Source organism: Carettochelys insculpta, chromosome 20 (genome assembly GCF_033958435.1).
Source record: "Carettochelys insculpta isolate YL-2023 chromosome 20, ASM3395843v1, whole genome shotgun sequence".
Taxonomy (NCBI): Eukaryota; Metazoa; Chordata; order Testudines; family Carettochelyidae; genus Carettochelys; species Carettochelys insculpta.
This window is the reverse complement of record NC_134156.1, coordinates 16236586-16261215: the sequence shown is the minus strand read 5'-3', so window position 1 is coordinate 16261215 and position 24630 is coordinate 16236586. Positions and strand designations below refer to the sequence as shown.

Here is a 24630-nt window from a genome sequence, read left to right as displayed (position 1 = left end):
TTCACTCATGAAAGGAGGAAGATAGTAAAAATGAAAGAAGATATTAGATCAGGTGTCAGCAACCCCTGGCCTGGGTGTCAAGAGTGGCACGTGAGCCGATTTTCATCAGCACGCAAGGCTGGAGCTCAGCTCTGCCCCTCCTCCCCCATGCAGACAGGAGCTTGCTCAAAGCCAGGCCACCTGTGGATTAACAAAAGACCAGCTAATGCTATCAACCACCACCTAAACGCTAAGCTCTAAATCTTCATTTATTTATTAATGAAGCTGTTGTAAGTAGGACTATTAGTGACTTTAAAAAGTATCATTAGCACTTGGAATGCACGTAGAAGTCAAAAGGTCAAATTTCGGCACTCCGCTTTGGAAAGCCTGCTGACTCTTATATTAGATACTAGGATTGTTAACAGTTAACCAGTAAACCTTACCCGAAATGGATGAGTTACAGTTAAACATTGTGGACCGAAGCAGCTCCCCACCCAAGGCAGGAAAGGGACTGGTCCACCCCCATAGGGCCTGCCATGAGATGCTCCTGCACAGCTAGAGCAGCCCTCATCCACAGTGGGCCTCAGGTTCGCTGCAGGCAGAGAGTTTCCAGCCCAGCTGGAGCAGCCCTGGGCCATGGTAGCCCTGAGAGCACTGTGGGCCTGGGCTCTTCAGCCCAGCCAGGCTAGAGTGTTCCCCCAGCACCTCCCCCTATTTAATCAGTTGTTTAACCAGTTAACTTATTAAATGGGACTTTACATTCCTACTGGATACACTGGAAGCCTCAAGAGCAAGTCCAACAGACTATTCATCTCTTTCCCTTTCCACTTTTCAGTAGCTAGAGAAAGGCAGCCCAATCAGACAATGAAGGCAGCAATTCTTTCCTTCAGTAGAGAAGTCTGTCTGTAGAAATGGACTCGCACCCTCTTCTCATTCCATCTATGTCTTGAACTGCTACATTCCCCCACCCCCCACACCATCATGTACCACTGAAATAATAACCATCCAGACCCGAATCTCCTTCCAACACAGAGGCCCTCTCTCTTTTGAGCTGGGTGTCAGCTAAGGCCCATCACACAGCCTTTTCCAGCTTCAGAAAGCAGTGGGGAACCTCTAATTGCTACTGCAAATATTTCCCAAGGAGCAAATCAGCTGCTATGCCAAGCTCCATCCTCGAGGCAAACACAATTTATTTGTCATGTTTCAACAATTTTTCTACTGTTCTTCCTGTGTAATTAGTCACTTGGCAGGCTTGTGATTACACTCTGGACTGAAAAGGCAGCTCATTCTTTTGACACAAAACCATCAGCCCGTACCTTGTTGACTACCATATTTATACTGGAGAAGCCTGGAAATGGCCAACATCACCAAATCCAGTACTGTAAACAAGAAATCAAACAAATAGATCCCACTGCACTGCCCCTTTTAATAGACTGGAAACCTTACTGTGGCTGTATCTTGCATTTTCTTGAGAAAGGATGGGCTCACATATAGTGTGTGTGTGTATCAACTCTGGACGTGAAAACAACTGCTCAGTTATTATCACATTTAATCTTCTGTCCCTTCTCAAGCAGCTTTTCAGATGTTTGCACCAATGCTTGATGGCACTGGTAACTAGCCATGATTACCAACTGACTTCCTGTTTTCCTCCTGGGCATTTCTAACTTACTTCCTGCATTCGGACAGGCCATTAGGAAACACTAATAAAAGCTACATCTCTGCTAATGGTTTTGATGGCATCTGCTAGTTTGTACAGTGCTGGATTTCGTCACTCCCTGAACCAAGTCACCACAAACACAACACACCCATTCACTGTCACGAGTAGAAGCGTCCCAAACTCACACTTAAAGAGTTTTTCTAATTGGATACGGTATACATCCAATAAGGGCACTGATTACTGCAAGGGGTCAGCAATCTCAGTTCCACCCTTCCTCCCCCATGCAACTGGGAGTTTGCTCAAGGCCATGTCACCTGTGGAGTAATGAAAGACCAGCAAATGCTACCAACCGCCTCCTAAACACTAACGTTCTGTATAGAGAAGTTACTCACCTGTGTAGTAATGATGGTTCTTCGAGATATGTCCCCGTGGGTGCTCCACAGGAGGTGTCGGGCTCGCCCCGGCGGCACAGATCGGAAATCTTTAGCAGTCTCCGTCGGGTCGCGCATGAGCCGATGCGCGCCGGCCCCTCATGCGCCTTCAGTCACATGCGTGATCCGGTCCCCGCCAGTCCCTTGACCAACTGCCCCGGATGCTTCTGAAAAACACGAAAACAGAGCTCCGAAGTGGGGAGGATGGGCGGGTAGTGGAGCACCCACAGGGACACATCTCGAAGAACCATCGTTACTACACAGGTGAGTAACTTCTTTTTCTTCTTCGTGTGGTCTGCGTGGGTGCTCCACAGTAGGTGACTACCCAGCAGTGACCCCAATTAAGGAGGTGGGTGTCCGTTTATGTGCAGCTTGCCCTTGACAGGACTGCTGTTGATAGGCGTGTATCCTCATCAAACACCCGGTGCATGGCATAATGCTTGGCAAAGGTGTCGTAAGATGACCAAGTCGCCGCTCTGCAGATGTCTTTTAACACGATGCCTTTGAAGAAGGCCGTTGACTTTGCCATTGCTCTGGTGGAGTGAGCCCTGGGTGGAACCAGCAGAGGGGTGTTACTAAGCTCATACCACAGTCTTATGCAGGATACGATATGATTTGAAATTCTTTGTGAGGATAGGCCTTTCCCTTTCGACTTGGGTGCGAGAGACACCAGGAGTCTGTCCATTTTCCGAAAGGGCTTAGTTCTGTCTAGGTAAAAGGCCAACGCCCTCCTTACGTCTAGTAGGTGCAGCCACGCCTCTTTGCTGGAGTTGTGAGGCTTAGGATAAAATGAGGGTAATACTATTGGTTCGTTAATGTGGAACTCTGAGGAAACCTTTGGAAGGAAAGCTGGGTGTAATCGTAAGATCACCGCTTCTGTTGAGAATACTGTGCAGGGTGGGGTTGCCATTATTGCTGTGAGTTCGCTCACCCTGTGGGCTGACGTGATGGAGAGAAGGAAGGTTGTTTTCAGGGTAAGTAGCTGGAGGGGTACCGTGGCCAATGGTTCAAAGGGTGGTCCCGACAGCGTGTGGAGGACCAAGTCCAAATTCCATGATGGCGATAGAGGTTTCCGAGGGGGGTACAGGTTTACCAGCCCCTTTAAGAACCGTGTGACCATAGGATGGGCAAATATAGTTGGTCCTTCCTCTTTATGTTGAAATGCTGATATAGCTGCAAGATGGACCTTTAGAGAAGATAGGAAGAGTCCGTCTTGTTTTAGCTCCAGCAGGTAGTCTAGAAATGCAGTTATAGGGACGCCCTGAGGGGCCAACTGCTTGGAAGAGCACCAGGAGATGAATCGTTTCCACTTTTGCGTGTAAATTCCTCTGGTGGAAGTCCTTCGACTGGACTCCAAGACGTGTTTCACTCCCTTCGAACATGTGCCCTCTAAGGCGCTGAGCCATGGATTAGCCACGCCTGTAGGTGGAGTCTTTGAGGGTGTGGGTGCACTATGGACCCCTCAGCCTGCGTGAGAAGGTCCGGCACTACCAGTAGGGGGAGTGGCAGGCGGCATGACATGTGCAGAAGTAGAGGAAACCATTGCTGTCAGTCCCAGGTTGGGACTATCAGTATTATGCATGCTCTCTCTCTTTTGGGTTTCTCTAGAACCTTGTGGATGAGTGACATGGGAGGGAATGCATAAAGTAGAGGGCCCTTCCATGGCACCGTGAAGGCGTCCCCCAAGGATCCCTGTCCTATGCCCGCTCTGGAGCAGTACTGAGGGCATTGTTTGTTGTTGTAAGTGGCAAACAGATTGATTTGGGGAACCCCCCATTTGGGAAAAACTTGTTGGAGCAGATCGGTGCAGATCTGCCACTTGTGCATGAGCGCAAATCGCCTGCTTAGCTGGTCCGCCTTCACGTTGTGGACACCAGGTAGGTATGAGGCTTTCAGCGTTATATTGTTGGCAATGCACCAGTTCCACAACCTGACTGCCTCCGTGCATAGCGCACAGGATCTGGCCCCTCCTTGCCGGTTGATATAAAGCATGGTGGTGGTGTTGTTGGTATTTATCCTGACTACATTGCCGTGCAGGTATTTCCGAAAACGTCTGCACATGTTGAACACTGCTCTGAGTTCTAGTATGTTTATGTGCAATGTCTTTTCCACGGGGGACCATAGCCCCTGAGTTACTTTGTTGCTGATGTGTGCTCCCCATTCCATGTGGGATGCATCTGTCATAAGAAAAATCGCGATTTGTGGCTGGTGGAAGGGCACCCCTACTAGTAAGTTCTTGGGATCTGCCCACCATGCCAGAGACCTGCGCACCTCCGCTGTGGGCAATACTGCCCTGTGGATGGTATGGACTATTGGTTTGTAAATGCTCACCAGCCAATGCTGCAGGCCCTGCATGTGCAGCCTGGCATTCTGTACCACGAACGTGGTGGTCGCCATGTGCCCCAACAGCTGTAGACATGTTAGGATTGGCACTGTGGGGCTGTACGTCATCACTTGTACCAGGGATTTGATGGCGTGGAAACGGGCCTCGGGCAGGTATACTCAATGTAGTAGAGTCTATGCGTGCCCCTATGAACTCTATATTCTGCGTAGGCTTGGTCTTTGATTTCGAGAGGTTGATAACTAGGCCCAACAAGGCGAATGTGTTTGTAGTGATGTGTATCATGCGTAGGACCTCTGCCTTTGAGGCCCCTTTCAGTAGGCAGTCGTCCAGGTATGGAAAAATGAACACACCCTGTCTGTGTAGGTAAGCTGATACTACCGCCAGTGTTTTGGTGAACACTCTGGGTGCTGAAGAGAGACTGAACGGAAGAACTCTGTATTGGAAGTGCTCCCTGCCTACTGTGAAGCGGGGGACACGTCTGTGTGCTGGGTGAATAGTTATATGAAAATACACGTCCTGCAAGTCGAGGGCTGCAAACCAGTCTCCATCGTCCAATGACGTAAGTATGGAGACAATTGTAATCATCCTGAAATGCTGTTTGCGTAGATGCTGGTTGAGGGCCCATAGGTCCAGGATTGGTCTCCAGCCCCCTGTCGTCTTCTCTGTTAGGAAGTACCGGGAGTAGAACCCTTTCCCTTGGAATTGTTCCTGAACTCTATCCACTGCCCCTATGAACATGACATGGTCCACCTCCTGTTTTAATCTTGTCTCGTGGGAGGGGTCCTTGAAGGAGGACTGGGTGGTCGGTTTCGGTGGAGGTAGTGATTGGAAGGGGATCGTGTGTCCCGTGGCTGTAATCTCCAGTACCCATTTGTCTGTGGTGATGTTTTGCCATTCAGAGTAGAACGGTTTGAGCCGATGGTGGAACTTGTGTTGGGATTGGCATTGAGGGATGGTGTTGATATTGCAGTCCTCGACATACCTGTCAAACTTGCTGTCTCAAGGCTTGCCCCGAGGGTGCGCAACCCTGTTGGGGGCGTCGTCTGGGGGCCCTATACTGTTGCTGCTGGTGGTAGCGCCTTTGGTCATAACTCCGTTGGTATTGCGTACGCTGAGGTTGATAAGCCTAGTGCCTTTGCTCGGGGTAAAACTTCTTCCTCCTGTATGGAGGGGTATATATACCCAGGGTCCTAAGCGTGGTTCTCAAGTCCTTGCTGGAGTGTAGGACCGAGTCAGTAGAATCTGCGAATAACTTCTGTTTATCAAATGGACGGTCTACGATTTTTGTTTGCAGATCTCTGGGAATGCCGGATGTCTGGAGCCACGATTCCGTACGCATTACCACTGCTGTGGCTGTGGAGCATGCTGCCGTGTCTGCCACGTCCAGGGCAATCTGGACTCCTGTTCGTGAGGCCACGTAGCCCTCTTGGACGATCGCTTTTAGCACCGGTTTCTTATCCTCTGGAAGGAAATCCATGAGGGAAGCAAGTCTGGAATAATTGTCAAAGTTGTGGTTTGACAGGTGTGCTGCATAGTTTGCCATTCTGAGTAGTAAGGTCGAGGAGGAAGAGACTTTCCTACCGAACGTGTCTAATTTCCTTGCATCTTTTTCTGGTCCTCCTGATTTATATTGGGGTGTCTTGGATCTCTGCTGTGATGATTCGACTACCAGGGAATTTGGTTGGGGGTGGCTAAACAGGAATTCCATGCCCTTGGCTGGAACGAAGCATTTCTTATCCGCCCTCTTATTTGTGGGAGGGGTAGTGGCTGGAGTCTGCCATATGTTAGTGGCTGATTTCATAATCGCTTCATCTAGTAGGAGAGCGATCTTAGATGAAGCCGGGAGTTTATGATGTTTCTCCTGCACCTCCGCTACGTGAATGTCCTGTGTTTGTGCTACCCTCTTGAGTAGTTCTTGGAATTGCCTAAGGTCGTCCGGGGGAGAAATATCCCCGGGGACAGTCTCCTCATCTGGGGCGGACGAAGAGGCGCTGCTATGATATACCTCCTCTAATTCCTCCGATTCCTGGATCTGTTCATATTCTTGCCCTTTTGAGGATTCAGAGGGGAGGTCCAGGGCCTGTGGACCAACATCCGCCTGGGGAGGCTGTGTCCTTCTCACGGGGTAAGACTGTATGAAGTGGTGTTGGCGAGGTGTGGGTGGGGATCTACCCCTGGACCTGGACCCCCTGTGCCAGTGTTCAGTATGGTAGGGACGGCCATTACAGCAGGGGCAAGGGCCCAGTGATGGGGATCTAGACCATGATCGGAAAACATACGCATGGGGTCTAGACGAGCGTTACCTCCGTGATGACGCTGATAGCGGTGGGGATGCTCTGTGATAGTATTCATAGGGGTCCCTACTGGAGATTGGCGAAGGTTGTCTGAGCCAGGGGGATGGTGGTTGAAGGAACGGGGATGGAGGTCTGAAGTAGGCCATTGGAGTTGCTGCCCGATTTATTTCTGGGGGGGAGCTAGGCGATAACGGCAATGCGGTGGCCTCCAGGGATGGGCTGCGGTGCCGTGTTTTAGCCTTTGCTTTTCCCCGTCCCTGTGAAGCAGGCGCCACCCCCTCCTGTGCCGGGGACCTCGGCGCCATTGTGGGTGCCGCGCTCGGTGCCCCTGTGCACGGCGCCGCGCGGATAGCTTCCTCCAGCACCTTTGGGTCCCATGCCGGGCACCCCTGCTCTGGCGCCGTCAGTGCCCCAGGGCTTGGTGCCGTGAGAGTTAGCGCCGTCGATGCTGGCGCCTGCGGCGCCCCCGGTGCCGACTGCTTAATGGTTGGAAGCTCCAGTGCAGCTGCGTGCGCTACGGTCATCCCACTTTGAGCAGCCCACGGGTCAGAGGCCTGTGCTCCGCTTGTCCTGCTTGCAGGTGTTACCGGCAAGGATCGAGCTGGAGAAAGCTTCCTTTTCTTTTGTACAGAGGAGGTTAGGGAAGCCGTCTTCCTCTTGTGCGACCCTGAGGGCCCCTCCTTATGGGGGTTCTCCGATGGTTCAGGTTGCAGGGCCTTACCAAATAAAATCATTTTCAGCCTCATCTCCCTGTCCTTTCTGGCTCTGGCTGTGAGCTTGGAGCAGTGAGGACACTTTTGTGGAACGTGGGTCTCCCCGAGGCAACGAATGTACTCACTATGCCCATCTGAGGCAGGCATGGCCTCGTGGCATGACGCACATTTCTTAAACCCCGGCGAGGACATCTCGGCCTGGGCGTTTAGTCTTTGAATGTTAATGGGACACTTAACAGCTAATCAGTCCTGGAAAAAAACAACGTTCACGGCTTTTAGGATAACAGACCGCTTAAGGCGGCCACCTCCATTCTTCTCTTTCGCCCTCTTTTTTTTTTTTTTTAAACTATATCTACATTTAACGAAAAACAACTCTAACAATCCTAACTAAAACTATCAGAATAATAACTATTAACAAGATAAACAAAATTAAGAGATAGTTTTATCTTTCTCAGGTGTTGGAGCCGGAGTGGAATCTGTCTGCAGCTGTTGGCGGTTGAGAAGGAACTGGTGGGGACCGGATCGCGCATGTGACCGAAGGAGCGCAAAGGGCCAGTGTGCATCGGCGCATGCGCGACCTGACGGAGACTGCTAAAGATTTCCGATCTGCAGCGCCGGGGCAAGCCCAACACCTACTGTGGAGCACCCACGGGGACCACTCGAAGAAGAACTTCATTTATTGATGAAGCTCTTGTGAGTAGTTCTATCAGTGACTTTAAAAAGTATTACTGGCACTCGGACTGCACATAGAGGTCAAAAGGTCATATTTTGGCATTCCACCTTGGAAAGACTGCTGACCCCTGGATTGCTGTATCCTCAGGGTATGCGGACCTGAATTCTCATTTACACTAAGACCTCAATGCACCTGTGGAACTCACTGCCAGGAGATGTTGTGCAGGTCAAGAATATAACGGTTCAAAAAAAGAATTGAAAAACTTCATGGGGAAGAGCTCCACCAAAGGCTATTAGCTGTGATGTGAAAGCTTCTGACTGCCAGAAGCTAGGACTGAAGGACAGCAGATGGATCACTCTATAAATGGCCCTGCTCTGTTCATTCCTTCTGAAGTACCTGGTACTGGCCACTGCCAGAAGACAGGATATTGGGCTAGATGGCCCACCAGTGTGACCCTGCGTGGCTGTTCTTATGCTCTCTACATCTCTCTGGCAGTGTGAATGGACTTGAAAGTGGGTATCAGTGTAAGTGCAATGGGGTCCTAACGTACCTGAGAATCAGTCTCATGCTAACCTATTCCAACACATATAAAAAATCCTTATCTATGTCTCTAATTTTCTTAGGCACTTACATGGCCCCTATCATCAATGGATATAAGTGCCTCATCTGAGCATAGCACAGTCAAATAGGTTTACTATTTTACTCACTTGTCTGTGAGGCAGGTCTATCGTATGTACATTTTACAGATGGGGAATTGAGGCACAGGGAGGCTAAGTAACTTGCCCAGAGTCCCACAGGAAATATGTGGTGAAGCAGGCAACTGTGCCATGCTCTTTCCAGTCTAGGCTAGTGCTCTGAGCACTAGACCATCCTTCCTCCCTACATCTATGTCCCTAGGAAAACCATCTACAAAAGGTAACAACAGGCAACCACTGTCTTTGCATGGGAATAACGCATTCCATTGGATCTGATCCAAGCTCACTGAAGTCAATGGGACCCAGCTCTTAAGAAATTATACAATAGCTAGTGGTAATGCACTGCGAATTCACCACATACAGTGCATCACATTATATGGAGTAAAAAGAACACCTGTACCCATAGCATAACCTATCCCACATCTCAAACACCAGGACAAGTTTTCTGAACAACTCCTACAAATGAATTTCAGCCATTCTGTCCTTATGACAATCAAATGCTGTTAAGTGCAATGAATGGGACATACGAAACAGGACCAGGCCTACTACGAGATGACTTTTTTTTTGCAGGGAGGGGGAGATCATCTTCCTAGTCAAGGCCATTTCATAACAACAGTGTATTTTAATGGTGAAAATTCCCATTAAATGGTCATTTGCGCTTTGAAGGATGCATATTTGAAATTGTGCGTTTGCACACAAAACACCACTTTTAACAGTTCTACTCCGGCAGTGTCCAACACACTTGCCACATGTGGCAAACTAGGCACCGCGGCATTGGTGAAAGACGTGTGTGGCAGCAGTGGCGGCAGCTCCTCCTGCAGCTTTGGCCCACTGCAGATCCTGCGGCTATGGCCACAGCCTCGACGCTGCTCCAGACATAGCCCTGGCTCTAGCAGCAGCAGCAGTTCGGGTGAGTCGCCAGCAGCTTGCAGGGGCGTGGGTGGTGCCTGGCTCTGGGGGAGGCAGAGGGGATTTATGTGGAGCTGGGGAGGGGGCTGTGATGATCCTTGAATCTCTATTGGACACCAGTGTTCCAATGTTTTGAATTTTTTATTCTGCTGTCACTCAGTTTCCTCTGACAAACCTTGAAATGTTGGCACTGGAAATGTAAAAGTGGACCATTTCAGAAGGTGTAAAATGAAACAATAAAACCGTTGATATTTGGGGATTTTAAATGTCAGGTCACATTAATTGCACCCGGTTGGGCTGAGATTAAAGGCTGGATGCTCTGAGGTTTCTTCCTTCTTGCCTGTTTCAACATCCACACACAGCTGGTTTGGTGCATTTCTCCAGCTCCTGCGTATGCTACTCTATTCTCAGAACTACCTCCAACTCTCACACATCCACCTTTGCATTGAAATTAAGCATCTCTGTACAGAGTGGACACTTTGGAGGAGAGCCGACAGCAGCACCCAGTTAAAGTTGGAGAAGGGAACTTGTGATACAGGATATTATGTTTCCTACTTCCTCCCCCAGACTATGCCTTTAACCCCTTGACTCCCTGTAGTTACAAAGGAGCAAGATGAGTGCCATGGTTAGCATAAGTGAAGCTCTCGGGGTGGAATAAAAGGGATGTCTCCAGCCCCAACTTCTTACTGTCTTGTTCTGGTCCTCCTTAATGCAGCTGGAGCACTCATGCATCTGGCCTGTTGCTCCTGCCCCTAACTGCACTCTTGAGAGTTAGAAGTAAGGTGCAGATAGGAGGGTGCAAAGAAAATCAGATGGGCAACCCTCATCGGCAGCAGTGAGAGGTACCTGTCTAATTGCCTGTGTCACCGAGTCTTGGCATTTACTGAAGAACCCAGCCCATCTGTCCAGAGTCAATGCATTTTGATAGGGAACTGGGCATGGAATGCTTCCTATTGCTCACAGGCCAGGATCCCTGGGCGCATGAAAAGTAACTTGATTTTAATTCTCTTCTTTGGGGGACAGAAAGCTCAAGTCTTTGAGCAGCAGCAGCTGGAAATCCTTACAGGAGGGGACAAGAGCTCATTCTCTGGCCTGTCTTCAGTCACACGCTGACATCTAGCGAACGTTTTCAAAATTGCACCTACAAAGTGCAATTCCAAAAGAGCTTCAAGTCAGCCTGTCTGCGTTTACACTAGCAAGTTCTTTTGGAAAATCAGGCCCTTTTTCGAAAGAACATGCAGTATCCACACACAAAGGCTGTGTCTACACGGGCACAAATCTTCAAAATAGCCATGCTAATGGCTATTTTGAAGATTACTAATGAGGCACTGAATTGAATATTTAGCACTTCATTAGCATTAGTATGCTTCCAGCTGCAGCGCTTCAAAAGCACCGCTTTCAAACGCCCGTGGCTCGGTGCGGCTACACGGGGGTCCTTTTCAAAAGGACCCCGCACATTTTGAAATTCCCTTATTCCGCTCATCGTGGAACTGGACTCGATGACCTCACGAGGTGTCTTCCAGTTTTAGTGTTCTATGATTAGTTGGTAATGGTGGTTATTACCACGTGATGACTTTTGGGCAGCCCATGTGAAATGAGATGCTGTTCTCAGACCTGTTCCCAGTTGCCAGGTAGGTAGATCCCAAGTAACAACCATCATCTCTGATGCTCACTGAGCAGAAACACCAGGACTGAAGATTAGCACAGTTGACAGAGTGCACTTCCCTCTCACTCCTCCTGCCATGGAAAAACAATACTGTTTTCGTGGGAACACAGGTAATCAGGATGATTTCAACAATGAAACTTTACATACCTCCCACCCCCACCCCAGTGCACAAAACCTTTGCATGTTTCTTACCAACATCTCATTCTTAGCGCTTACCCAGCCCTAGTGCTGTTGTGACTAGTAGTTGCCTGTCTCGATCACTTGCATTCAGCTGTCCACTGGTATAGTACACACTGTGGGACTGATTTACCACTGCATTGCTCCAATATTCACACTCCCAGAAAACTATCATCCTGCATAGTTCAGCAAGCTCTCAAATGAAAACCCACAAGGAAAATGCAAAAGCGAAAGATCCCGGACAATGTGGCGAAGATCTGCTGAGATTAAAGTACAACTCCTGGGGTCACTTAGAAGTTCTGTCCCGAGACAGAGTGCAGTGGAGGTGACGTGTAGATGACTTATGCTCCCCACAGAGTACAAGGGTATAAGTCAAGTAAGTCAATGACACTGAAGTCAAGAGAGGTAATGACAGCATAAAAAGGGAGCAAGCCAGTGTTGAATCAGGTCCAGTGTGTGAGACATATCTCAAGACGTGGCAGTTTAGAAACTTTCTCCACTTTCATTAGCAAGAAACCAATTAATATGGTCAAAGGAATTAGAAATAATCCACAGATAAAGGTAACAGGAAATTCGCACTTACACTCAGGTAGCAGTGTAAAGAGGCCTCAGTTTATAAGTGCCGTGAGGGCTGCTCACACAGGGGGCAGTGAGGACAGCTGCCCTGGGGCCTGGCAATTTAAAAGGGCCTAGGGCTCCAGGCTGTTGCCACTGCTACCACAGCCACAGTGATGTCTGGACCCCCATGCAGCACAGACTGGACAACACTGTGGGCTGGCGTGGGGAGGTGAGGCATGGTTTGGCCAGCTGCCCCTAGCCCTGCCACTTCCTCCTGAGGCCCTGCCCCTTCCACAGCCCCTGGAGCCAAGTCCTCCACCACACATTGCCCAGGGTCCAGTGAAATCTGTGACCAGCCTTGAGCATAGTTTATGCCCAATATATGGCCCCATAATGCTGCCCAAGACACGCGAAGGGTAAATGAGTATCAGACGGGTAGCCATGTTCATCTGTACCCACAAAAGCAACAAGAGTCCTCTGGCACCTTATAGACTAACATTTTTTGGAACATAAGCTCTTCTTAATGAAGACCCACTTCCTCAGATGCATGTCATGGAGATTCCTAGAGGTAGCTCTAAATGAACAGGCTCATGAAAAGAAGGGAGTACCGATCAAGATGAAGGCCAGAGTTGACAATGTCAATTCAGTCAGGGAGGATGTGGCCCACTTCCAGCAGCCAGTGTGAAGGTGTGAACAAAAAGGGAGGAGAAACCACTTTTGTAGCTGCCCAGCCTTCCCCAGACTTTGTTCAAGCCGGCTTTGGCTACACTTGCACCCCTCTTTCGAAAGGGGCATGCTAATGAGCCACTTTGGCAGATGCTAATGAGGTGCTGCCATGCATATGCAGCGCCTCATACAGCCATGCGTGTTTCGAAAGTGCTGCTTTCAAAATGCATGCCACTGGTGTAGACAGGGGCGTTTTGAAAGGACTCCCTGAATTTTGAAAACCCCTTCTTCCCAAAACCAAATGGGAAGAAGGGACTTTTGAAGTCAGTGGGTGGGGGGGCATTCGAAAGACCCTCCGTCTACATCGGCGGCATGCGTTTCAAAAGTGGCACTTTCAAAACGTGCACGGCCGCCATTATGCTAACGAGGCACTGCATATGCATGGCAGCGCTCCATTAGCATCTGCCAAAATGGCTCATTATCATGCCCCTTTCGAAAGGGGGTGCTAGTGTAGCCACAGCCACCTTGATTGATGGTGTCAAATTTGCAAATGAATTGTAGCTCTGCAGTTTCTCTGTGGAGTCTGTTTTTGAAGTTTTTTGTTTCAGGATGGCTACTTTTAAATCTGTTACTGAGTGTCCAGGAAGACTGAAGTGTTCTCCTACAGGTTTTTGTATGTTACTGTTCCTGATGTCTGATTTGTGTTCATTTACTCTTTTATGTAGAGACTGTCCAGTTTGGCCAATGTACGTAGCAGAGGGATATTGCTGGCACATGGTGGCATATATTACATTAGTAGATGTGCAGGTGAATGAGCCCCTGATGTCGTGGTTAGGTCCCGTGATGGTGTCGCTGGTGTAGGTATGTGGGAAGAGTTGGCATCAAAGTTTGTTGCAGGGACTGGCTCCTGAGTTAGAGTTGCTGTGGTGTGGTGTATAGTTGCTGGTGAGAATTTGTTTCAGTTTGGTGGGTTGTCTATAAGCAAGGACTGGCCTGCCGCCCAAGGACTGTGAGAGTGAGGGATCTTTGTCCAGGATGGGTTGTAGATCACAGATGATGCGCTGGAGAGGTTTTAGCTGGGGGCTGTAGGTGATGGCCAATAGTGTTCTGTTATTTTCCTTGTTAGAGCTGTCTTGTAACAGGTGGCTTTTGGGTACGTCTGGCTCTGTCAATCAGTTTCTTCACTTCCTGAGATGTGTATTGTAGTTTTAGGAAAGCTTGGTAAAGATCTCGTAGGTGTTTGTCTCATCTGACGTTTTGGAGCAAAGGTGGTTTTACCTTACTCCTTGGCTGTAGATGATGGATTGTGTAGCGTGCCCTGGATGCATGCAGGTAAGCATAATGGTCCGTGGGTTTCCGGTATAGGGTGGTGTTTATGTGACCATCGCTTATTTGCACTGTTGTGTCTAGGAAGTGGGTCTCTTGTGTGGACTGGGCGAGGCTAAGGTTGATGATGGGGTGAAAACTGTTGAAATCATGGTGGAACTTTTCAAGGGCCTCCTTCCTGTGGGTCCAGATGATGAAGATGTCATCAATGTAGCGCAAGTAGAGGAGGGGAGCTAAGGGATGAGAGCTGAGGAAGCATTGATCCAGGTCAGCCATAAATATGTTGACATACTGTGGGGCCATGTGGGGGCCCATAGCGGTGTCACTGATTTGAAGATATAAATTGTCCTCAAATCTGAAACAGTTGTGGATGAGGACAAAGTCACAAACCTCCACCACCAGTTGTGCCTTGGCCTCATCAGTGACACTGTTCCTAACAGCTTGAAGCCCATTTTTATGTGGGATATTGGTGTAAAGGGCCTTTACATCCATGGTGGCTAGGATGGTGTTTTCAGGAAGGTAACCAATGTATTGTAGTTTCCTCAGGAAGTTGGTGGTGTTTTGATGATAGCTGGGAATGCTGGTAGCATAGGTCTGAGTAAAGAGTCCACATATCCAGACAATCCTGTATTGAGTGCTAATGCCTGAAATGATGAGATGTCCAGGATTTCCAGGCTTATATATCTTGGGTAGTAGAATAAATGTGGCTGAGGCTCTAGGGTTGTGTCTGTGTAGATTTGTTCCTGTGATTTTGTAGGGAGCGTATTGAGCAGATGGTGTAGTTTCTTAGTGTACTCCTCAGTCGGATCAGAGAACAGTGGCTTGTAGAATGTGGTATTTAAGAGTTGCCTGGTAGCCTCCTTTTGGTAGTCTGTCCTATTCATGATAACAACAGCACCTCTTTTATCAGCCTCTTTGACTATAATGTTAGAGTTGTTTCTGAGGCTGTTGATGGCATTGTGTTCTGCACGGCTGAATTTATGGGGTAAGTGATGCCGCTCTTCCAGGATTTCTGCCTGTGCACATCGGCGGAATCACTCTGTGTATAGGTCCAGTCTGTCATTTCAACAGTCGGGGGAGTCCATGTAGAATTCTTCTTGTACTATAGGCGGGAGGATATCTGTGGATCAGTGTATTGTTCAATGTTGCGTTGAAAGTATTCCTTGAGTTGGAGACAGCCAAAGTAGACTTCCATATCCCTGCAGAACTGTATCCTGGTTGTGGGGGTGGTGGCGCAGAAGGAGAGACCCTGAATAGGGCTGACTCTTTTGCTGGCTGAGGATAAATGAGAATCAGGCCCAACATGCCTTAAAAGCAAATCTTTTCTCAAAGTTTGATCAATGCCATTGAACTGTACTGAGTGTCACAATGGACTGCTTACGCTAAATCAAATGAGGGACAAACTTTGCGATGGTCAACAGATGAAACACAACCAGATGTTTCCCAAGTTATGACCTTGAGTTGTCCTTACGAGGGTTCCCGCTAATGTTTTTCATTCATGGGTGGAATAAATTTTGTTACATGAACCAACGTAGGTGTGGCTGTGCACAATCAATGGAATCACATGCTGCCCACTGTGGGTGGCTGGGGACGCTCTGCTAATCACCTGGGTAGCACCTGAACTGCTCCTGGGCAGCCACCCAGCTGTTCAACCTCCAGGGAAGACTGGTTCTTACTCAATGGAGCAACTCCTTCAGTGGATACACCTGCTTTAGGAGAGGCTTGCAGAACCGGGCCATTGAGCTTATTTGCTTTGGCATAACCATACACCAGTCAACACCTTCCATTGCCCCTTGCAATGGGAATGAGACTGGGAATGTGATGAGGTGACTAAGGAAGATATGATAAAGGTGTACAAAATAACACGTGCTACAAAAAAGATAAATCAGGGTCTTCTATTAGCCATGTCTCCCAACACCAGAGCACGGGGATAGTCAATGAAACTGAAAAGTGACTTCAGCGTCCCTTTTGATGCATGCTAGAAATTACAGGAGTTCCACAGAACTAAGGATTCTCAGGACCTGTATGATCCCATAAAACACTGTATATCAAGGCAAAGATATGCTGCTCCACTGATAACAGCACTGATAGCAACTGATTCCCAGCACCTGATAAATCCTGATGTAGCCCATGCAATGAATTCTAGCGAGGGCTTGTGTACACACAGAATTAACTGCTTTAACTAACTTAGCTACTTTTCACAGAGTCAGTTATTTGGGTGCAAGTCTGCATGTTGATCAGCTTTTACGCCCACAGCTGCTCCTTCCTCATACTTCTGTAGTTCAGCAGCGCTTGCACAGCACAGCTTTTTTGCTACTTGCTCTCTTCCACAAATCACTTACTGCACTGAGGGTGTGCCTGTAGGTTTGTTTATTACAAAGTGTGGGCCAAAGAGCACAAACGCTATAAAGAGGTCACAAGTGACAACAATGCTAGAGGAGGCCACTGTCCACAAAACTGAGGACTGTACTGAAGACAGATCACTACTCTTCAGGCAAAGCTAGAGCAGCATCAAAGATGAAATCTCAGTTTTATTTTGTAAAGGAAAAAGCAATAGACCAGGTGCAAAGCAAGAGGACTTACTGTGATCCTTCTCTAAATCATCCAGAAAGCTCTCTCAGTCCACCATCATGGATCAGAATCAGGGAATCTCTTACCTGGTAGTAGTAATCCGCATACTGTGGCTCATAGAGCCGACACCCAGGGTTTTCGACAGCCAGCACATCCTTCAGTAACTCTTCACAGCCTGACAACAGAATCAAAAGCAAACATTCAGCTCATTCTGTGTCTGTTCTACTACAGTATTCACACAGGCTTGTGTCAGTTTCAGAGAGAGGGGAGATGGAGGGCCTGTCCAAACAGAGAACATTTGTTTCAGTGATGAAGCAACCTGCTTGGCACGCGGTGGGAGGAACACAGTTTGCAGAATGGAAGAGCGGGGAGGAAGCACCAGGAAGTCAGTCTGCGTATACATGGCTTGAATGCTAGCTGCAGTTGCAGCACTCCCATAAATAATTCTTTTAATAAAGAGCCAGTTTCTTTTTGTACATACAGAGGCCTCGTGTTCTTAACCAGCATGTGGTACATGAAAGAGGTGTAGCTAACACCTGTACAAATCCTCACCATACACAGGTTTACCAAATGTCAGGTTTTCCTGGACATTTCCTCTTTTTTGATTTGCTGCCCTCTGTCTGGGCAGATTTGTCAAATAAGAAGCAATGTCCGGGATTTTGGTGGCACAGATGTGGCAGCTCAGAAAGAGCAGGCTCTGCCTCTCCACTGGTCCCGCTGCTGCGGCTATCACCAGATCCCTGAGGCAAGGGAGAGGTGGGGAGGAGCAGAGGAATGGTTAGCACTGCATCTCTGGCTTGTAACTGCCACCTTGCCACCTTAACAGAAGGCGATGCTGCCCCCCACTGTGAGAATGAGGACAAAAGTACCCTCCGAGCACATCCCAGGTACCCCTCCCAGTACACACCCCACTCTAGCATCCCCCAGTTGTACCCCCCGATGTTCTCCTTCCTCTGGCAGTGTCCTCTTTGGGGAACCTGAAAGATGGTAATCCCAAAATAGAGGCATGACACAGCTGTGCAGTGAGGTAGTTCTCAACCAAAATGTGGCTTGGTTCAGTCAGTCTAGTTCCAGGCTCACCCACTAAACATGGGAGGAAAAAAGTGGATGGACCAAAATCCAAACTGTTATAGTCAAACTCTGAATGTACTTCCATATTTTATGGGTTTGAATCTGCCTTTCTGCCTGTTTTATGCAGGTGTAGCTCCACTGATGCCACCAGGGTCACTCCTGATCCACATGGAAGTAACCCCAAAATAGAGGCACTAGTGTTCAGATCAGGAAAGTCTGAATTCACCGAGTTCCATTATCAAATCTTTGCCTGGTTCTGGTCCATGATTCTCTTTGCATGGCATTATACTATGTAGAAATGGGGCTGTTACAGCAGGAGCGTGAGGATGTGGAATGGGATGTTACACAGAGTCTTCTGCATAACACTCCTACATCATCTTAAAAATGTGTCTCACACTAGGGAGCATATGGTCCTATATGAGGAAACACCTGTGCACTTACCCCACGGTCAGAACGACTGCTGTATTTGCTCTGTTGTTAATAAGGACGTTAATGGCTGGAAAATCAATGTCTGTGTTTCTTTTAATCTCTCTCACTCGAGAGCCCAAGACAAATACAAAAAGCCTTTGGAGCTACCAAATTCCTCCATCCCTGTTAAATACCAATTATTGTTCTCTGTGTATTGAGCTGCAGAAAGAAGACAGGATATTTTAACCAGCTCATTACAGATGCACTGCCTAAAATGCGTTGACATGTTTTACATAGTATTTTACTGGGAGGCTCCAATTATCCAGTGGTGTTTCTCTTTCTACCTCATCACTAATGCAGTATGTTTGGCTGTGACATAACATATTGGTATTTACCCACAAGGCAGGCGACCCAGAAGAAGAATGTCATGAAGAGAGTGAATCATATGTTATTCTGCTGCCAGAATTGCTAGTGTCAAAAGGAAGGAATAATAGCTTTAGGGAAGAAATACAAGAAGATAACCTCTGCTTATGGAGATAGAACCCCTTAACAAAGGAAAGGCACGCTCAGAAAGAACAGAACATCAAATTGTGAGGGATCTAATATGTGGAATCAATCGCACCCCCTGCTCCATGCACACCCATCATATGATGAATGAAACATGGCAGATAAAGCAGCTGTTGAGTGAATTATGATCCAAAGAGCACTGCATGGACAACAAGTAGCCTGATTTCTTCTCTGCTGTAAGAGATGATCTGGAGAATGGAAGAACAATTGGTATTTTTAAAATAAAAAGTGAAATTCTAGCTTAAATGCTGCACAGGAAAAGAAGAAATTCAAGACAATTAAAGAGGCAACAACATAGCGCAATGAACTGCAGGAGCAAAGGCCCCTATAAGGAACTGAACTTCAGTCATTTTCAATGTTCCCTCCAATTTTTTCCATCCATGTGCAGAATAAATATTATGTGCACTGAAGTATGTGCAGATATGCACCACCAAGAGAAACATATGCTGCTAGCTGTGGGTGCTCTGCTAAGGAGGTGGGCAGTGCCTGACCCCCTTCTGGATGGCCACTCGAGTGCTCAGCTTATAGGGAACATTGGTCATTGCCAAGAATCTCTGGAAGTGAAAGAAAGTGCTTACCAGAACAAGGAGGTTTTGGCAATAATGAGCATGACAGTCAGCAAAACAGAGAGAATTAAAAAGGTGGCATGAAGCTATGGATTGATAGCCATTTTTGGAATTTTTCAACCAAAAATCTGGGGTTCCCAGAGGAAATTCTGAACCAATTCAAAATGAAAATGCTTACGTTGACTCGACATTGCCAGAGAACTGTGCAATATGCCTCCCGGCGTCCTAGCAGCACATACAAGTGAGGGCAGCACCAAAGAGGACATTGTATCGCAAGGGTAGCTTTATGGTTCTGTGGGGGTCACCATGATTTGCAGTGATGCATCCTGGAGCTTACTCCTGATGCACCAGATAGGGATTCACACCAGTGGCTAACACCAGTGTTAACTGATATATGCTAATGAACGTGTTATTACACACCACATTGCACCCTGTGTAGGCAAATTCAATGGTGTTGTATTAGCCACTTGTGGTCAACCCAAGAGATTGACCAATGGGAGCAGAATCCTTAGCACTGGTCATGACTAGGTCCTAAGTGGTATGTAACAGCATATTAATTCACACATTTGCTATGCACTCCTCATTTTCTCAGTATAGAGGATGACACAGGTGTTTCACGGAGTCCCTTCCAGAGCAGTACCATGCTACAGAGTGTTTATCCTACATGGACCACAGGACCAGTACTTATTTCATTAGCTCTGCCTTATTCCTATTCTAACATGTATTCTCACTTCTCATCTTAGCCTTGTAAGCCACATTACATACATACAGCCATAGCTAAAATCCTCCTGGTCTGTAACTGGAGCCTGTGCTTTTGCTGTATTGCTTGGGTAGCTTTACAACCTACTAAAAATTATCATAAAGGCAAAGGAATATGATCCCAAGCATTCATCCCTGGGCTTGTCTTACTCATGCCATTCCTGTGGGACCAGCACTCCAAAAAGTGGGTTCTTCATTAGGTGCATAAAGATAAACTTTGCCCAGAGTGGAAATTTCCTGCCGTAGGCATCCCTATCTTGGATCATCACCTATCCAGAGCCATTCTGTACATATGATGGGAGGGGGGCCTGTGGCAGCTGCCTCAACCACCTTATGGATGGAACTCCCAGGGATTATTGGTGGGAGAGAGGAGCCTGGTGTGTGGCAGCAACAGGGGTCGGCTCCCCTGTACTCACCCCAGCAGCAGAAGAGGGGCGCCCCAGCAGCCCACTACACTCCACTTCACTGTGGCAGGGGGAGGGGAGAATGGAGCACTCAGGCCCCACAGAGCTTTGCTCAGAGGAGGAGACTTTGAGAAAGGGAGCAATGGGGGCTGGAGTGGGTGGGAAGGCATGAGGTATGGGGAAGGTATGGAGCAAGGCTGGAGCAGGTGTGTGGCCTGTGGCAAGGACTGGCCCAAGAACCCATGCCTGGAGGATTCGGGGGTGTGGGGTCCCCAGGCCCTGCACCCTCCTTGGGACAGCCCTGCACTCATAAATACCCCCTTTGTTCCCAATGACTGGGGCCATAACATGGGCTGGTCAGTGCTTTGTGGAGGTTCCTCCACAGTCCTATTACAGAGCATAATTGAATTGTCTATTTGCACCCTTTCGCTATTCATAACAAAAGCTTATTAGTCAAGGAGCTGCGTCCTGCCCAACTGTGTCATGGGAATCATTAAAGCGCAAATGAACTGCTTGCCCTGCCAAGCTCTCTGTGTGAGACATCAGGCACATACTCATTAGAGTGAGTTATCTGCAGAAACCAAGCACGGTTCAGTAACGTGTGCAGGCAGAGGTGATGGAGGAGATATGTTTACACAGTTGTAAAACTTCCCCTCAACAATATTGCCAGTCATAACTTCAACCCACGTGCCCCTCCTGCGTCAACAACAACCACAGGGCTGTGTTAATAGTACAGCATTACCAGCCAAAGGCCTATAAATGATCCAAAACATTCATTAAAATCTCACAACATTCCTGCGAGACAAGGTCAGTTGCGTCGTTGGAATGGATGTTTCTACAATCGACTTATCTGGCCACCCTCACTGAGGGAGGTCGACAGGAAAAACTTTCCATCAAACTGCTTCTAGCGAGAATGAGGAATACAGGGATCAATTGTCAGCCCCTGATAGTTTCATATCACGCATCCCCACTAAGCGTGTGAATTGAACTGCAGAAGATGGACTCTGACCTGACCCTGACCAGGTCAATCTGCTGGTAAGTGTACATGTACCCTCACCTTCTATGGGCACTGGATCTCTTCAGAAATTCCGTGACATGTTTACATGGAAAACTATTCACTGTTGCACTCAGCACTGTTCTCCTTATGACGAATGCTTATGCATGAGAATCACATCTTTCACTTATTTGATTTTAGTGCTAATTTGAATTTTCCAAGTGCCTGCGGAGGTTTACATGAAAGACACAATGCAAATGGATGACTGAATTAACACAGGGCACTGCAGACCCAGATACTTGTCCCTTCCTACAACAAGCTTACATTTTGGCAGGCAGCCTAGAAAATGCCAGTGTGCTAAATAGAAATATCACAATTCACGCAGGGCATTATGAACAATTAAGGTTTATTCTAGCATATTTCCTTGCTGATTAAGTGAACCACTATGGCTTCCCATGGGGATCTTCTACAATGCTGTGTTCTGAGCTGGTACCCTACCTGACACCCTATCCTGAAAAAAAATACACTCATGTCTATGCTTGCAGACATTCCATTCATGGTTTTTGAAGCTGTGCAGCACTGCATGCATATTCAAGTCTAGAATCTGTCCTTAAAAGCCATCACGAGAGAGCTAAGGACATCTCCTGGCTATTTTAAGATCCTCCTGCATTAAAATGTCCCATTATTTCATTTTCCAGAAAACAGTGCCACTGAAAAACATGCAACCTGAGGTTGACTGGCATGGCTCTCCTCCCAGCTCAGCTCAGGCACATAATTCATTATCCTTAGCTCAGCCCCACTCAGTCTGACCCAGGAAATTTAGCTGACATGGAAGACAGAACTCTCCCCAGACTTTTCACTCCCTCAGGGGCGGCACACCCTGAAAATAGTCTGATCTGGAGGGCTGGTCTCTTCCCGTTGTTCCTGGGGGCTGTCAGTCGCAGGATCCTGATTTCTCAAAGACCCTCCCTCTTTCTTTTGATACTGGGAGTTAACCAACCAAAAACCCCCACTGAGTTTCAGTAAGGGGCCAAAAGCCCCCTTGTATAAGGAAGATCAGAAGCTGTCCTCTCCATTCTTTCATAGGTATGCCTTGCAAAGGCAAAGCAAAATCTATTCTATCCTAGGCTGTGCAGGTCCTGCAGTAGCTGAGCCCTTTCTGGTAGTGCACCGAGCAATGTGACTCCACCTCTGGCCCGTACTACTTCTTTCACCCCAGATGGAGATGTATGTGCAGTACGGTGTATTTTTTCTTTCCCTTTTTAAAAAGAATATATACACATACACCTATTGCTACATATTTCTGTTAGAGAAGGACAGAGAAACTAAGTGCAGCAGGGAGGGTAAACTTCCTTGGACCTAGCACTTTCCACTCAATAACGCCCAATGCAGCAAACCTCCCCTGCCCCCTTCTCCAGAGCAGCAACCCCACCACGTCATTAGCAACAAACCACACCTCCCATCCCACAATACCCCAAGGTTCCTGTTTCCCTGCAAGCCTGTGCTCTCAAACCACCAGCACTAAACGTATGCATATGACTGTATTGCAGATTCTGATCAGAACATAACTTCCATTGCTGAAGGTTAATTTTAATTGTGATCGTTACCCTGATAGCTACCAGACTGTGTGCTCCTACTTATAAACTAGTTTATTCTCATTCACTTGTAATTTCAAAAAAGCAAATACACCGTGTTGAGTTTGAGTTAGTGATTCTACAGGAAGAGTTTAATACTTTCCTCCAGAACTAGTGTGAAAAAGGGCAATAGGTAGGCTTTGTGGTGAAGTCCAAAGTGCTGTTTGACATGACCAGCATTAATTAGAGGCTAACAATGTAACATAAGGGTAACACAAGAATGGCCATACTGGGTCAGACCAAAGGTCCATCCAGCCCAGCATCCCATCTGCCGACGGTGGCCAATGCCAGGTGCCCCAGAGAAGGAGAACAGAAGACAATGATCAAGTGATTTATCTCCTGCCATCCATCTCCTGCCCTTGTTCTGAAGGCTAGGGCACCATACTTTATCCCTGGCTAATAGCCATTTATGGACCTAACCTGCAAAAATTTATCAAGCTCTTTTTTAAACCCTAATAGAGTCCTGGCCTTCACAGCCTCCTCGGGCAAGGAGTTCCACAGGTTGACTGTGCGCTGTGTGAAGAAAAATTTCCTTTTATTAGTTTTGAACCGACTACCCATCAATTTCATTTGGTGTCCCCTAGTTCTTGTATTATGGGAAAAGGTAAATAATTTTTCTATGTTCACTTTCTCCACACCATTCATGATTTTATATACCTCTATCATATCACCCCTCAATCGCCTCTTTTCCAGACTGAAAAGTCCCAGTCTCTCTAGCCTCTCCCCACATGGGACCCGTTCCAAGCCCCTAATCATCTTAGTTGCCCTTTTCTGATGCCAATATATCTTTTTTGAGGTGAGGAGACCACATCTGCACGCAGTACTCAAGATGTGGGCGTACCATAGTTTTATATAGGGGAAGTATGATATCTTTTGTCTTATTATCGATCCCTTTTTTAATAATTCCTAACATCCTATTTGCTTTACTAACTGCCGCTGCACACTGCGTGGATGTCTTCAGAGAACTATCCACTATAACTCCAAGATCCCTGTCCTGATCTGTTGTAGCTAAATTTGACCCCCATCATGTTGTACGTGTAATTTGGGTTATTTTTTCCAACATGCATTACCTTACACTTACCCACATTAAATTTCATTTGCCATTTTGCTGCCCAATCACTCAGTTTGCTGAGATCTTTTTGTAGTTCTTCACAATCCCTTTTGCTTTTGACTGTCCTGAACAACTTGGTGTCATCTGCAAACTTTGCCACCTCACTGCTTACCTCATTTTCTAGATCATTGATGAACAAGTTGAACAGGATTGGTCCCAGGACTGACCCCTGGGGAACACCACTAGTTACCCTCCTCCATTGTGAAAATTTACCATTTATTCCCACCCTTTGTTTTCTGTCTTTTAACCAATTCCCGATCCATGAAAGGATCTTTCCTCCTATCCCATGACCGCCTCATTTACATAAAAGCCTTTGGTGTGGGACCGTGTCAAAGGCCTTCTGGAAATCTAGGTATATTATGTCCACTGGGTGCCCCTTGTCCGCATGTTTATTAACCCCTTCAAAGAATTCTAATAGATTAGTTAGACACGACTTTCCTGTGCAGAAACCATGCTT

At 47.5% G+C, this 24630-nt stretch overlaps 1 protein-coding gene across 1 annotated transcript in view; it reads right to left on the bottom strand.

The window, feature by feature from the left end:
* The window catches only part of RAB11FIP4 (RAB11 family interacting protein 4), a 284100-nt gene that overhangs the window by 158651 nt on the left and 100819 nt on the right, over window positions 1-24630 (bottom strand). The window contains exon 3 of the mRNA XM_075014241.1: window positions 16746-16834. Coding sequence (XP_074870342.1) covers window positions 16746-16834 — 89 coding nt within the window. The remainder of the gene's footprint in view (window positions 1-16745; window positions 16835-24630) is intronic.